Source organism: Dromiciops gliroides, chromosome 4, assembly GCF_019393635.1.
Source record: "Dromiciops gliroides isolate mDroGli1 chromosome 4, mDroGli1.pri, whole genome shotgun sequence".
Taxonomy (NCBI): Eukaryota; Metazoa; Chordata; class Mammalia; order Microbiotheria; family Microbiotheriidae; genus Dromiciops; species Dromiciops gliroides.
Genome location: NC_057864.1, coordinates 459,001,366 through 459,018,471, shown reverse-complemented (window position 1 = coordinate 459,018,471; position 17,106 = coordinate 459,001,366). Strand labels below are relative to the sequence as shown.

General features: G+C 35.2%; 1 protein-coding gene across 1 annotated transcript in view; it reads right to left on the bottom strand.

Moving 5' to 3' along the window:
* Positions 1 to 17,106, bottom strand: part of MYO1D (myosin ID) — a 412,141-nt gene that overhangs the window by 162,133 nt on the left and 232,902 nt on the right. Inside the window, exon 17 of the mRNA XM_043964054.1 lies at positions 9,829 to 10,052. Within this exon, the coding sequence (XP_043819989.1) occupies positions 9,829 to 10,052 (224 nt within the window). The remainder of the gene's footprint in view (positions 1 to 9,828; positions 10,053 to 17,106) is intronic.

Sequence of the window (17,106 nt, the reverse complement as noted above, 5' to 3'; positions counted from 1 at the left end):
TAAGGGCCATGGGAATTAAAAGGAGTGAGAGAGATTACATGGACAAATGTTTTTGTGAAAATGGTTATGCTGCTTAAGGCCTGAGTGTTAGGGGTGGAAGAAGCATTTGCTCAGTAGTGAAGGGCCTCTAACAGTATTTTTTTTTAATTAATAAAGTATTTTATTTTTTTCCCGTTACATGTAAAGATAGTTCTTAACCTTTGTTTATACAAGCTTTACAATTTCAGATTTTTCTCCCTCCCCCCTCCCCTAGACAGCAGGTAATCTGATATAGGTTTTATATATATATATATATATACATAATAACATTAATCCTATTTCTGCATTAGTCATGTTATAAGAGAAAAAAATCAGAGCAATGATGGAAAACCTCAAAATAGAAAAAAAACAGCATCAAAAACAAAAGAAATAGTATGGTTCATTTAGCATCTATACTCTGCAGTTCTTTTTTTTTTTTTCCTGGATTTGGAGATCCTCTTCCATCACGAGTTCCCTGGAACTCTTCTGTACCATTGCATTGGTGAGAAGAATATAGTCCATCACAGTAGATCAACACTCAATGTTGATGTTACTGTGTACAATGTTCTTCTAGTTCTTCTCATCTCACTCATCGTCAGCCCACACAAGACCCTCCAGGTTTCTCTGAACTCCTCCTGCTCATCATTTCTTATAGCACAATAGTATTCCATTGTATTCATATACCACAACTTGTCCAGCCATTCCCCAATTGATGGGCACCCCCTCAACTTCCAATTCCTTGCCACCACGTAAAGAGCAGCTATAAATATTTTTGTACATGTGGGTTCCTTTCCCCCTTCCATGATCTCTTTGGGAAAAAGACCCAAAAGTGGTATTGCTGGGTCAAAGGGTATGCACAGCTTTATTGCCCTTTGGGCATAATTCCAAATTGCTCTCCAGAATGGTTGGATCAGTTCACAGCTCCACCAACAATGGATTAGTGTTCCAATTTTCCCACAGCTTCTCCAACATTTATTATTTTCCTTTTTTGTCATTTTAGCCAATCTGATAGGTGTCAGGTGGTACCTCAGAGTTGTTTTTATTTGCATCTCTCTAATCATTAGAGATTTAGAGCATTTTTTCATATGGGAATAGATAGCTTTGGTTTCTTCATCAGAAAACTGCCTGTTCATATCCTTTGACCATTTCTCAATTGGGGAATGACTTGGGTTCTTATAAATTTGATTTAGTTCCCTATATATTTTAGAGATGAGGCCTTTATCAGAAGTACTGGCCTCAAAAATTGTTTCCCAGCTTTCTGCCTCCCTTCTAATTTTGGATGCATTGCTTCTGTTTGTACAGAAATTTTTTAATTTAATGTAATCAAAATCATCCACTTTGCATTTTATAATATACTCTATCTCTTATTTGGTCAAAAACTGCTTTCCTTTCCAAAGATCTGATAGGTAGACTATTCCTTTCTCTCCTAATTTACCTATGGTATCACCTCTTATGTCTAAATCATGTATCCATTTTGACCTTATTTTAGTATAAGGTGTAAGGTGTTGGTCTATGCCTAATTTCTGCCATACTATCTTTCAGTTTTCCCAGCAGTTTTTGTCAAATACTGAGTTCCTTTCCCAGAAGCTGGAGTCTTTGGGTTTATCAAACACTACATTACTAGTGTCATTTACTACTGCATTTCCTGAGCCTAGCCTATTCCATTGATCTACCACTCTATTTTTTAGCCAGTACCAGATAGTTTTGATGACTGCCACTTTATAGTAGAGCTCCAGGTTTGGTACCGCTAACCCACCTTCCTGTGAATTTTTTTTCATTATTTCCCTGGATATTCTTGATTTTTTGTTTTTCCAGATAAATTTTGTTATTATTCTTTCTAGCTCTATAAAATAATTTTTAGGTAGTCTAATTGGTATGGCACTGAATAAGTAAATTAATTTAGGCAGTATTGTCATTTTTACTATATTAGCTCTGCCTATCCATGAGCAATTGATATCTTTCCAATTATTTAGATCTGATTTGATTTGTGTGAAGAGTGTTTGGTAGTTGTGTTCATAGAGTTCCTGGGTTTGTCTTGGCAAGTAGACTCCCAAGTATTTTATATTATCTACTCTTACTTTAAATGGAATTTCTCTTTCTATCTCTTGCTGCTGGACTTTGTTGGTCATGTATAGAAATGCTGATGATTTATGTGGATTTATTTTATATCCTGCTACTTTGCTAAAGTTGTTAATTGTTTCAAGTAATTTTTGAGTTGATTCTCGAGGATTCCTTAAGTATACCATTATATCATCTGCAAAGAGTGATAGTTTTGTTTCCTCCTTGCCTATTCTAATTCCTTTAATTCCTTTCTCTTCTCTGATTGCTAAAGCTAACATTTCTAGTACAATATTAAATAATAGGGGTGATAATGGACATCCTTGTTTCACCCCTGATCTTACTGGGAAGGCCTCTAATTTATCTCCATTGCATATAATACTTGCTGATGGCTTTAGGTAGATACTGTTTATTATTTTAAGGAAAGCTCCCCCTATTCCTAAACTCTCCAGTGTTTTTATTAGGAATGGGTGTTGTATTTTGTCAAAAGCTTTCTCTGCATCTATTGAGATAATCATATGATTTTGGTTGGTTTTCTTATTGATGTGGTTGATTATGTTAATAGTTTTCCTAATGTTGAACCAGCCCTGCATTCCTGGTATAAATCCCACCTGGTCATAGTGTATTATCCTGGTGATCACTTGCTGTAATCTCCTTGCTAATATCTTATTTAAGATTTTAGCATCAATATTCATTAGGGAAATTGGTCTATAATTTTCTTTCTCTGTTTTTGCTTTGCCTGGTTTTGGTATCACCACCATATTTGTGTCATAAAATGAATTTGGTATAACTCCTTCTTTACCTATTTTTCCAAATAATTTGTATAATATTGGAATTAATTGTTCTTTAAATGTTTGGTAAAATTCACCCGTAAACCCATCTGGCCCTGGGGATTTTTTCCTTAGGGAGTTCATTAATGGCTTGTTCAATTTCTTTTTCTAATATGGGTTTATTTAAGGATTTTATTTCTTCTTCCGTTAACCTGGGCAGTTTGTATTTTTATAAATATTCATCCATTTCATTTATATTGTCAAATTTATTGGCATACAGTTGGGCAAAAGAATTCCTAATTATTGATTTAATTTCCACTTCATTGGTGGTAACATCCCCTTTTTCGTTTTTGATACTGGTAATTTGGTTTTCTTCTTTCATTTTTTAAATCAAATTAACCAATATTTTATCTATTATATTGTTTTTTTCATAAAACCAGCTCTTAGTTTTATTGATTAATTCTATAGTTTTTTTGCTTTCAATCTTATTAATTTCTCCTTTGATTTTCAGGATCTCTAATTTAGTATCTAATTGGGGATTTCTAATTTGTTCTTTTTCTAGCTTTTTAAGTTGCATGCCCAATTCATTAATCTCCTCTTTCTCTTCTTTATTCATGTAAGCATTTAGAAGTATAAATTTTCCCCTAAGCACTGCTTTGGCTGCATCCCATAGATTTTGGTATGTTGTCTCATTATTGTCATTTTCTTGGATATAGTTATTGATTGTTTCTATGATTTCTTGTTTGGCCCATTCATTCTTTAGAATAAAATTATTTAGTTTCCAATTGATTTTCATTCTACTTTTCCCTGGCTCTTTCTTACATGTAATTTTTATTGCATCATGATCTGAAAAGGATGCATTTACTATTTCTGCCTTTCTACATTTAACTATGATGTTTTTGTGCCCTAATACATGGTCAATTTTTGAAAATGTGCCATGTACTGCTGAGAAAAAGGTATATTCCTTTCTATCCCCATTCAGTTTTCTCCAGACATCTATCATGTCTAACTTTTCTAGTAATCTATTCACCTCTTTCACTTCTTTCTTATTTATTTTTTGGCTAGATTTATCTAATTCTGAGAGGGGGAGATTCAGATCCCCCACTAGTATAGTATTACTGTCTAATTCCTCTTGTAACTCATTTAACTTCTCCTTTAAGAACTTGGATGCTATACCACTTGGCGCATACATATTCAATATTGATATTACTTCATTATCTATAGTACCTTTAAGCAAGATGTAATTTCCTTCCTTATCTCTTTTAATGAGATCTATTTTTGCCTGCACTTTGTCTGGGATAAGGATTGCTACCCCTGCTTTTTTTACTTTAGCTGAAGCATAATATATTCTACTCCAGCCTTTTACCTTTACTCTGTGTGTATCTCTCTGCTTCAAATGTGTTTCTTGTAAACAGCATATTGTAGGAACTAACAGTATTTTTAATGGAAGGAGAGATTGAGAAGGGACTTTAAGGGACACTAAATACAACTCTTTCATTCTGTAGTTGGGGAAACTGAGGCTTAGAAATAATGAGTGGTTTGCCCAGTGCTAGCAAGTGCCCATGGCAGGATATGATCTCTCTGGACTTTAGGTCCATTTGCTGAATCCCCAAGTCATCTGCCTTGCTCGGTGCACAGACACTTTGGGCATACTTTGGTAAGATTGTTTTGTTCCTATTGCTTAGATGAGGGAAAACTCGGCTGATGAGTAGAAGCTTTCTCTCTAGGTGTGTATACATATACATACATGCATATATGTGTGTATATATATATGTGTGTGTGTGTGTGTATATGTGTGTATGTGTGTACATACATACTCACACACATAAATATATATAAAAGGCTCTTTTATTTATTTATTTTTTTGGTGAGGCAATTGGGGTTAAGTGACTTGCCTAGGGTCACACAGCTAGTAAGTGTTAAGTGTCTGAGGCTGGATTTGAACTCAGGTACTCCTGACTCCAGGGCCAGTACTCTATCCACTGCGCCACCTAGCTGCCCCTTAAAAGGCTCTTTTAAATCCCATCTCTTTCAGGTTTCTACAGGTCCATTCCTCTTCACTTTGATAGTCCCTGTGTGGGGCATAGCCTCAAGCCCCACTGTAGTTACTTTGGATGTTTTCTCTTGGATAAGGATTTGATGAGATCAAGGTGATCCTGTGACTGGGTTGGGGCAGCTTAGGGTGGCCAGATGGTCACTCACACTTTGAGAAAGGTTTCTGAGCTTGGTGACATGACAGTTGGCCTAGAAAACCAGCACCAAAGAGTTATTTTTCTCGCAAGGGAAACCATCTCCAGGAGAAACTATAGCCAATGCTTATTTCTGTTCCTGTATTTCCACCGGGCATAGTTTTGCTGAGTGCTCTCTGTGTGGATAGTTTACATTCGATGATTTCCTTTTTCAGGATGATACAGCTGTTCTCATCACCCCCAGAGCATCCTGGGACTCTATAATACAACGGATGCCTTCTGGAGGCAGGTTTAATACTTAGCTATCCCACTGTCAGAAGGGCACATTCATGAGCTTTCTTCTTTGGTGACTATTAGAGGTGGTGCTAAGCCATGTCTTGGTGCCCCTTTTACCAAAAACACTCATCTGACGCATATAACATCAATGATAAATAGCACTGGAAGCGGAAGACTCTGTCCTGCCATGTATTTGGATTGGAGTTGCCAAAACACTAGAGAGGATGAATTTGAAAGCTGACTTTTGCATTGGAGGAGATTGGGAGTGAAGAGTTGAAAATTTTCTTCCACTTAACTAATGCTCTATATTAGAATCCAGACTTTAGCTGATCTACAACTATATTATAAAACATTCCACAGAGGAAAGAGATTAAAGGAGACAATGGGTAATATTATAGTAAGTAATAGATTAGAAAGCCCTAACAGACCAAGAATCAATTTTCATTTAATTATTTATTTATTTTTTTAGGTTAGGTTGTTGTATTTTGTATTCCCTATAATATAGCACTATTTCCTAAAAGACTAAGATATAGTATGCTTTGGTGTTCACAGTTAATATTCATTTCCTTCAGGAATAATATTCTATACTGGTGCTCCTAATAACATTAATTCGATTCCATGACAGAGATGATGGACTAATCTACAAAATGAGAATTAGAAATGCATTTTTGCATTGCCCAATGTGGGAATATGCTTTGCTTGATTGTGCTTATGTGATTCCCCCTCCCTCTCTCTCCCTCCTTTGCTTCTATCCCAGTGGTTAGAGGGAGGTGGGAGGGGGAAAATGAATGTTTGATCTTCATAAAACAATACGCTGGAAAAGAACAACAATAACATAAATTTATATATCATTTTTCATCAAAATAACTCCACGAGATAGGTAGTACAAGGGTTATTATTCCCATTTTTAACCAATGGGGAAACTGAAAGTCAGAAATATTAAGTGACTTGCCCAAGGTATTACAACTAGCAAGTGTTGGAGATGACACTCAAGTCTGTCTCTTTGTACTACACTACACCATAAGCATCTAAGGACTTATACCGGACACTAAGTGAATTAGACACGTTAATGCCTGCAGGGGTTTGCTCAGTCCTAATGTAGTTATGACGGAATCAGTTTAAATCTGTTTTCTATTTTAAACAATCTTTATTAAAGGTTGTAGTTCACCACATCCTTTTCTGTTTAATGCTGATGGTCCCTTTAACATATAACTTAGGCATTTTGTATTTCAAAATTTCAAATATTTCAAATTTCTGCATTACAAATTTTGTATTTCAAAATATGAGATCATTAGAAAAATAAATAATTACCATATGTAAATAAAATTCAACTTAAGCAGCAGCTTCCATGAGAGAAAAATGAAGAGGAGAAAACAAAAAGAGTAAAATGGAAAGATTTGGGGCTGAGGCAGAATGTCCCAGGGACCATCATACTCTCAGTGGCACCACACCAGTACAGAGCTCTCTGTCTTCTCTTTCTTCTGCTTCCACATGTTTAATTCAATTTTTTCCAATTCAACAAACATTTTCAAATGTCTATTCTGTGTAAAGCATTGTGACAGTAAGAGCTCAGGGAGCAGGGAGGCTAAAAGGCAAACTAAGGTCCTCCCTATGATGAACTCAAACACAATAAGCTCCATGAATAGACCGCCCATGGCTGAAACTGAGATAAGCAATCCCAGGGCGCTCTCTGTTAAATGCGAAGGCTGAGGACAAACCTTTGGAAAGAACTTTTGATCTGAGGCTAAAATTCACAGTAATTTGATAAAGTTAAAGATTAGTGAGAAAGGTACCAAATTGTACTTATGAATGTATCTCTTTAAAAAGCTTGTGCTAAAAGGAATTCTTTTTTTCACCCATGTGATTTCAATTTATCTATTTTATGCAAGAGTTTGAAGTCTACTAATAAACCAAGATAGGAGAAGCATAATTAACCTTCTCTTACCCAGATACAAATTGAATCTGATGGACATAGCAAGTCACTGCCACCTGGTGGCAGGATACCTAAATTCCAAGTATAGTTATTTTGAGAGATAAGTAGATGCCCTTCCATTAAATTATCAAATATATTTAAGTGCCTACTACATAGAATATATTTACATACTATATCTTATATATGATACATTGATATTTAGATACAATATATATATATGTATGTATATATATATAAATACATAGAGTCCTGTGTATATGTGTGTGTATGCACACATACACAGTACCAGGAGCTGCAGGAGATGCCAAGACAAAGAGGAGAGTGTTCCTGCCAATAAGGAGATTACCTAAATTTGGTAAGCTCCCATGAAGTAATAATCAGTCAACAATTACCCATGTCTTGTTAAGTATCAACTTAGCATCAAACACCATGCTAGGTGCTGGGGATACCAAGACAAAAATCAATCCATGGCAAATGTGTATACAAATATACAGATTCAAAATATAAATGAAATAGACAAGAGGCAATTTTGAGGTGTTCAATCAGGGATAAACAGCTGGGGGATCAGGGGCCTTGTGAATGATATAGTGATAGAAGGAAGCTGGATTTGAAGAGCCCTCCCAGACATGGAAAGAGAGATAATGAGTTCTTTTTTTAGAAACAGCAAGAAAGGCCAGACTACAGAGTGTGTGAAAGGAAGGAGTGAATAATAAGTAAGAAAGGGTAAGAAGGCCAGGCTGTGAAGGGCTCTAAATTACAAAGAGGTGAGTTGATATTTGCCTAGAGGCAATTGGGAGCTACTGAAGTTCCCTGACCAGTGACTTGATTCAACCTGTGCTTTAAAAATATCACTCTGGCAGCTCTGCCAAGAATGTGTAGGAGATGGAATAAACTGGAGTCACGGATGCCAATTAGGAGGTTATTTTAATAGTCAAGGTTGAGGTGATGAGGGCCTGAACTAGAATATGGCAGTGTGAGTAACTAGGAGGTTATAAGTGCAAAAAATATTATGGAAGCAGAATAGACAAGACTTGCAATGGTTTGATGAGGGAGAGTGAGAAATAGAAGGTGACTCTGAGGTTGTAAACAGGTTATTTGAAAGGATAGGCTCAAAAGAAACAGAAAATGAGGGTGTGTGGTTTTGGGTTTTTTTTTTGCAGGGGGGAAGATAATGTATTCTGTTTTTTATATATATAGACACACAAATTATAGAATAATAGAATATACGTAAATGATAAATATGTTAAAGATAATGTATTCTGTTATATATGCACATATTATAACAATATAATAAACAAATATGTTAAAATTTATGTATATACATTTATACATACACACACACACACAAACACATACAGATATACATTGAAAGAGAATTTGAAATTCCCATAGTTACAAAGTGGGAAATGGATCCAGCAGAGGAGATTGAGAGAAGTACCAAGAAACAACGTCATGAAAATCCAGAGCAGAAAGAGTATCCAGGAAAAAAGAATGGACAATAGTGTAAAATATTAATGAGAGCTCAAGAAGTACAAGGGATAAGGAAAAAACCCAACCCAATAACATTCAACTTGGGAATTAAGGGATCATTGGTAATTCTGGAGAGAAGTTTTGATTTTGTGATGTTGAGAAGCCAGATCCCAAGGGCCTTAAAAGTGAGTGAGAAGAGAGAGAGGAGAAACAAATGTGATTCTTTTCTAGGAGTTTGGGTAAGAAAGGGAGCAGAGATAAAGAATGGAGGGGATGGTGGGGTAAAGTGTGATATTTGTTTTTAATTAAAGGATGGATCAGACCTGGGGATATTTTTAGGTTTCAGGGAAATGTCCAATTGATAGAGAACAAAGATTTGAGAGAAAGAGAAAAGGTATGATTGTGGGCTTTATCTGCTAGAAGAGATGCTAAAGAATGGGATCAAGGGCAATCGAGTTGATTTTTGTAAAGAGAAGGGCCATCTTTTGATCTAAGTCTCGAGGAAAAGAAGAGAGAACGGGGGCTGATGCAAGGGCTTCTGAAATTTAGAGAATGGGACAAGAGATTGATATGAGCAGCATCTATTTTTTTCAGTAAAGTATGAAGTGAGGTGGTCTGCTGGGGGAAGGAGGCAGTGTGATGGGATGGTATAAGGAGAAGGTTTAAGGAGAAGGTTTGGAGCAGCCATAGTGGGGAATGTGATGTAGATATTCAAGAATAAATAAAAAGACTTGTTTGCTATAGGGAGTACCCCACAAAGATTAGATAACAAATTTGTAGTGGACCCAGTTAGCATGACTGCATGCTGTCCTGCTCCATTCAGTGGTACTGAGTAGAAATGGAAGATGTAGTGGATCTTGAGGGCAATTCAGGTTGACAATTTAGCATAAGCACTGACAGGACAAGAGAGCAAGGCTCTCAAATGAGCAGAAGACTATATAAAGAGGAACTGCTCAGTTCAAGAAGACATTTCAGACCAATGCCAATTTTATCATTCATGTTTTACAAAATATACTTTGTGTCATCACCACTTTTGCTTGTTATAGAACATGAAGCAGTGCTTTCAAAAAGAAGAACTGGGTTGATGCAATCAGCTACACCAATATGGTCCTACCTCTGATAAATCGTCTTTAGGGCCTCTTCAAAGCGATGCAGAACTTTAGGAGGAGTTGGCCACTTCACATGCTTCCCATAGTCCTTCATGTTCTTAACACCTTGCAAGCGTCTGTTGACCTCCTGGATATACGCCTTGACTTTGTAACGCCGATGGTACCGGACAATGGTCAGAACAGCCTTTGTTCTCTTGTATTTCATTCGGGCTATGGTGCCCCTCCATACCTTTATATGTAATAGAAAGAGAAAATTGTCCATTTGGTAGTGGCTGGCTTTGAAGTTAAACAGGCATATTCAAGTCACAACAGAATATCACACAGCTGTTATTTGGCATGGAGCTTTTGTTGAGTAAAAGGGAGAGATTAGCTTTGGGAAATGGAGATGTAAGAAGTTCAGCCAACTCTCAATTAGTCATATAGATCATAGTGGGGGAGAAGGAGAAGACTGGGACCAACAAGCCAAAATTAATTTATATTTGTCTTTGGAATATCTTCTAACATTTAAATGAGTGCATTTGATTTCCTAAGGTTTTATAATATATACTTCAAACAGAAAAATGAGATCATGTTGTAGACTCAGGAAGAACTTGAAAGTGGGTCATGCTTTTCTAATATACCCTCTACTTAATTTGGCTGATCAATCAATCAGCAAACATTAAGCGCCACTGTGTGCCAGACTTTGTGCTGTTTGTTCAATAGATGAAGATGAAGATGAAACAGTCCCTGGCCTCAAGGAGCTTATATTCTATCGATGAAGGCAATATGAACATATATAAATAATCATATACAAAATACCAAATAAATGCAAGTTTCCTTCCTTCCTTCCTTCCTTCCTTCCTTCCTTCCTTCCTTCCTTCCTTCCTTCCTTCCTTCCTTCCTTCCTTTCATTCCTTTCATTCCTCCTCCTCCTCCTCCCTTTTGCAGGGGAGAAGTTGCTGGGGTTAAAGGCTTTATGTAGGAGGTGACATTTCCATATTTCTCACTTCATGGTAAGGATAGATGGCATCAAACCTCAGACTATTGCAAATCATTGACCTAAGTTTGACTGCTGCCCAGTTTATACCTCTGGCCAGGATAGGAAAGTTAAAACTAAATGCTTTAATTTAAAAAGAAAGAATATTGAGCTTTCTCACTTAAGGGACAATGCAAGTTAGAATGATGAGCAATACTAACGATAACCACCAAATAGAGACAGCATTTTTTCACTTTTGATATTCTTTATTTTTTTTTAGAATATGTTCTTTTGTTTGTTTTTGTTTTGTGGGGAAATGAGGGTTAAGTGACTTGCCCAAGGCCACACAGCTAGTGTTAAGTGTTTGAGGCCAGATTTCAACTCAGGTCCTCCTGAATTCAGGGTTGGTGCTTTATCTACTGCACCACCTGGCTGCCTCCACTTTTGATATCTTTAAATTTTTTTCTTTCTTATTATTAGCTTGACAAATATGAACACACGTGATTTTTCCTCATGTAAAGAACAGAAAAAGATGATCTGTGCATCAATTATGTAAATATAATATAATATGGTACTCTCAATACTGACTGTTTTGCTAGTCTGAGTCCTCTTCATTTATTCTTTAAAATACTTCATTGACATTCTTTTTGGGGGTGGGGGTGGGCAATGAGGGTTAAGTGACTTGCCTAGGGTCACACAGCTAGTAAGTGTCAAGTGTCTGAGGCCAAATTTGAACTCAGGTCCTTCTGAATCCAGGGCCAGTGCTCTATCCACTTTGCCACCTAGCTGCCCCATTCTTTTTTTTTTTCTTCTTCTTCTTTGTTTGGAATCACTAGCACAAGCACTTCCCTTACCATAACAGAACTTCCCTAACATCTTCCAAAAGCCTTCCATTTGAACAAATAAGTTTAGTCAAGGAAAACAAGCCTACATACTGGCCATGTCTGAGAATAAATGTCTCATTCTTCACCTTTAGTCCATCACCTCTTTGATAAGAGGGAAGAAGCATAATTCATCTGCTCATTTCATTCATTCTATGTTGATTCATACAAGTCTGCCAAGGTTTCTCTGAATCCACCTTTTGTCATAACAGCACAAAAATATTTCATTTTGTTCAAAATTTGACCGCTCCCCTTCTAATGCTAGAAGCTATTCAGCAATTCTCCAATTAAAGGGCACTTCCTTAGTTTCAGTTCTTTGCTACAAAAAAAAGTACTGCTATAAATATTTTTTTATATCTACAACCTTTCCTTCTCTGATCTCTCTGGGATGTATACAGAGTGGTGGTATTGCTGGATCAAAGTATATGCATCATTTAATGACTTTTTGGTAAAATTTCAAATTGCTTTCAAGAATGAATGGACTAAGGGGCTGCTAGGTAGAGCAGTAGATAAAGTACCAACCCTGGATTCAGGAGGATCTGAGTTCAAATCCGGCCTCAGACACTTGACACTTACTAGCTGTGTGACCCTAGGTAAGTCACTTAACCCCAATTGCCTCACAAAAAAAAAAAGAAAGAAAGAAAGGAAGAAAAGAATGAATGGACTATTTCACAGATGGAACAGTGTATGAATGTGCTTTTGGTCCCATAGTTTCTCCAACAAATAATTTTCCTTCTCTGTCATCTTCGCCAGTTGTATGTATATAACATGGAACCTCAGAGTTAAAAAAAATTATATTGCTATTATTAGTGATTTAGATCATTTTTCTCATGTAATTGCTGATAACTTGGATTTCTTTCCTCAAGAATTGCCTATTCATATCCTTTGATCATTTATTTGATGGGGAATGACCCTTATACTTACATACATGTAAATAATTAATTATATCTCGAAGATCAGACATTTATCAGAATAATTTGCTGCAAATTTTTTCCCAGTTAACTGTTTGCCTTCTTATTCTGTGTTTTTAGTTGTGTAAAACCTTTTCAATTTTATATAATCAAAACTATTTATTTTATCTCCTCCGATTCCTAGGTTAGTCAAGAACATTCCTTCTATCAATAGTTGTGAAAGATATTTTTCCCTTCTTTTATTTGTTTTTACAATGACCTTTTAGATTAGGTCATTTATCCATTTGAAGTTTACTGTATTGTGAGATATGGTATCAGATGTTGTTCTAAATCCAATTTCTGTTAGACTGTTCACTAGTTTTTCCAGTAGTTTTTGTTGAATGGTACCTTCTTAGTAGTGAGGGTCCTTGCCTTTATCAAATACTATATTACTATGTTTGATTGCTTTGGGATCTTATATATCTAAGTCATTTTACTGATTAACTTTTCTATTTTTTAAATAGTACCAAATAGTTTTCATGATTTTTCTTCTGTAGTACAGTTTGAGATCATTTCTTGCTAGGTCCCCTTACTTTCCACCTTTTTCAACATTTTCTTTGAGATTCTTTATCTTTTATTCCTCCAGATGAATTTTTAATTAATTTTTCTAGTTCTATAAAGTAACCAATATGTAGTTTGATTATTATGGTACTAAATACATAAATTAAGTATTTTAATTTTTTCTATATTGGCAAAATACAACTACAAGCAATTAAGATTTCTCCAATTGTTTAATTCTGTCTTTATTTCTGTAAAATGTTTTATATCTGTATTCTTATAATTCCTGCATGTGTCTTGGTAGGTAGACTATCAGATATTAATTTTCCTATACTAATTCTGATTTAAATTTCCGTTTTTATTTCTTCTTTGTTGGATTTTGTTGGCAATATAGAGAAAATTTGTGTTCATTTTATGTCCTGCTACTTTATTAAATTTTTGTTTCAATTAATTTTTGGTTGAATCTTTAAGGTTTTCTAGGTAGACTGTCATTTTGTCTGCCCAAAGTGACCATTTTGCTTCCTTTTTGCTCACTCTTATTCTCTCAAGTTTCTTTCCTTGTCTTATTGCTGTAACTAGGATTTCTAGTATAATGTCAAAAAATGTTGACATTGTCTATCGTTGATTTATCCATTATCTTATTAGAAGGCCTCTGGTGTTTTCCCTTTAAACATATGCTAGCTCTTGGCTTTAAAGAGTTATTATTTTAATAAATGGTACAGTTTAAAATGTCATTTAATTTTTTTAACAAAAAAACCCTTTTTTGAGGCACCTATTTTTATTGTTTTTGTTATTATTATGTCACATGATTCTGATAGATTTCTTAATATTGAACCTAATCTGCATTTCTTGAATAAATGCAACCTGGTCATAGAGTATAAATAAATAGTGTAGCCTCTTTGCAAATATTTTATTTAACATTTTTGTAGTGATATTCATTGTCATAGTATGACAATTTTCTTTCTCTGTTTCATATCTCTCTGGCTTCATTATGGGATCTTCAAATTATTTTTCTGTGTTTAGTCTATTTAAATTTCTTGTATGATTAATTTGTGTTCTACATTTTTATAAATAGTCATTAATTTTGTTTGTTAGCAGTTTTGGTGGGAGATGTTTGAGTAGAATAGTTTCTAATCATTTCCCTTACTTCCCTTTCATTTGTTGTAATTCTGTTTCATTCTTATAGGCACCTAGGTAGTACAATGGACAGAGCACAGGACCTGGAATCTGGAAGATGTGAATTTAAATTCAGTCTTAGACACTTACTAGCTGTGTGACCTTGGGTAAGGTACTTAAATTCTGTCTCAATTTTCCAATCTGTAAAAATGGGCATAATAGTATAATAATAATAATAGTAGTATCTAATTCCCATTGTTGTTGTTAGGATAAAATGAGATATTTGTGAAGCACTCTGCAAACATAAAAGTGCTATATAAATGTTAGTGATGCTGGCACTTTAAAATATCAAATTAGCTTAAGGTTTATATATTTTTTTATTTTTAATAGCTCCTAGCTTTATTAGTTCAATTTTTTGTTTTCAATTTTGTTTATCAGTTTGGGGGTTTTAAAAATTGTTACTTTTCTTAGTTAACTGACATGTTCTTTCATTGATTAAATTAAGAGATATAAATTTCCTTCAGAATTGTTTTGGATAAACACTAAAAGTTTTAGCATATTGTCTCTTTGGGATTACTTTTTTGATAAAATTATCTATTATTTTTTGACTTACATATTCTTTAGGATTCAATTATTTAATATCTCTTTAAGTGTGAATCCTTTCTTCAAATGCCCTTCAATGAGTATAGTTTTTATTGTGTTCTGGTCTCTAAAGAATGTGTTTAATATTTCTCCCCCTTCTCCCATTTGATGATGAGGAATTTTATAGTATAGCAACTAGTCATTTTTTGTAAAGGTCACTAGCTCCATTGAATAATATGTATATTCCTTTCTATTCCCTTTGACTAATTACTAGAGAAACATCTTATCTCACTTTTTGAAAATCCTACTCAGGTACATTAGCTTCTTTCTTGTTACATTTGTTTAGGTTTGAAAGGGGCACATAGAGGTTCCTACTTATTAGAGTTTTTTCTTCTTATATGTAATTTGATCAACTTTTCCTCTTTGCATTTAGATACCATAACATTTGGTGTGTGTAATGTCTATTAAGTATTAAAGATAATGTGTATTAAGGATAATGTCTTTTTACTTTTGCCTTGTCTAGAAATAACAATTTAAAATTATGGAAATCAAGTATTATCTTTGGATAATTAAGAGTTGACTGGATTCCACTTTTTTGTTCTATTTATAAGTGCTTTCTTGATAAATTCCCTCTCATCTTGAAGCAGTCTCCTTTCCTTATTATATGAATAATTCCCAAGTCACAGTGACCCTTGAGAAAGCAATACTAGACTCATCACCACCCTCCAACTGCCACCTTACTTCTGCCTTTCATCTTCAAGTTCTTATAAAAGGTTATCTGTAGCCATGGTGTGAATGTTCACTCAGTTGATTTGTTTCTGACTCATCAACAATTCATTTCTTAAACACTCAGCAGAGCAAGCTACTAATCACAATGATGTCCTATTTGCTTCCATATTCAATGACTTCTTTATCATCTTAATTCTCCTTACTTGACAACTATTAACACCATAAACCATTACTCATTCATCAGTATTCTCCCTGACCTCAACATCCAAGAGACATTTTCTCTTTGTTTTGCCTTTAATATGCATGGTCACTTTTACTGGGTTGCTGTTAGAGGTCATTCATCAAAATAACCCATTGCTTAAGTAGTTCACCCATAACATGGGCTCTTATTCTCAAGAACAGGACCTTAAACAATATTATCTGTTACAGATTCAATTAAAATCTACATACAGATGTCACATGAAATTATTTATGGATCACTGAACTTTCCCTTTCAATTTCTGGGGAGATATAAGACATTTCTACTTAGATATCACATTGCTAGTATCAATTAAACATGGCTAAGACCAGAGTTACTTATCTTCTATTGTCAGGTCCTTTCTTGGGCCAGTATTTCTACTTTTTCCAATCCCTCAAAAAAAATGTTGGGATTATCTCTGTAATTTAAAAAAAAAAATTTATCTTGAACTGAGTGGTTTGGACTCATTTCTTACCCTGACCTCTTATGTTTCCTGGCTTCCTTCAAAGCTCATCTCTAGTGCCACATCCCATACGAGACTGAGCCCTCAGTTGCTAGTGCCACTATCCTAATCACTTTGCATTTACTCTATATGCATTTTGTACATAATTAGATCGGGGCAGCTAGGTGGCGCAGTGGATAAAGCACCGACCCTAGATTCAGGAGGACCTGAGTTCAAATATGACTTCAGACACTTGACACTTACTAGCTGTGCGACCCTGGGCAAGTCACAACCCCCATTGCCCCACAAAAACAACAACAACAACAACAAAACCCAAAATAATTAGATCAATCTGTCACTCAACAAGCCTTTATTAAGCACCTGCCATGTGTCAAGCACTGTGCTAAGTGCTAGAGATACAAAGAAAGGCCAAAAAAAAAAATCCCTGATCTTAAGGAGTTTTCCTTGATAGAATGTAAGTTTCTTGAGGGCAGGCATTTTTTCATTTTTGTCTTTGTATGCTCAGCATACAGTAAACAATTTTAAAAAGTTTGGCATCCAGGTGGTACAGTGGATAGAGAGTTTGCCTTGTAGTCAGGAATACTTGAGTTCAAAACTGGCTTCAGACATTTACTACCTCTGTGACCCTGGGCAAGTCACTTAACCTCTCTTTGCCTCAGTGTTGTGGAGTTGTTGAGAGGATAAAATAGATGATATTTGTAAAACACTTAGCATAGTGCCTTGGCTGTATTAGGGACTATATAAATGCTTTTTCCTTTTTCTTTCCCTTCCCCTCTTTTGTACACTCTACTTCCTTTCAGGCAAACTCGTTCAATTTCCTCTTCAGTCAACATTTTACTCTTGCTCCAAACTTTCTCCCAAATGTGTGCCC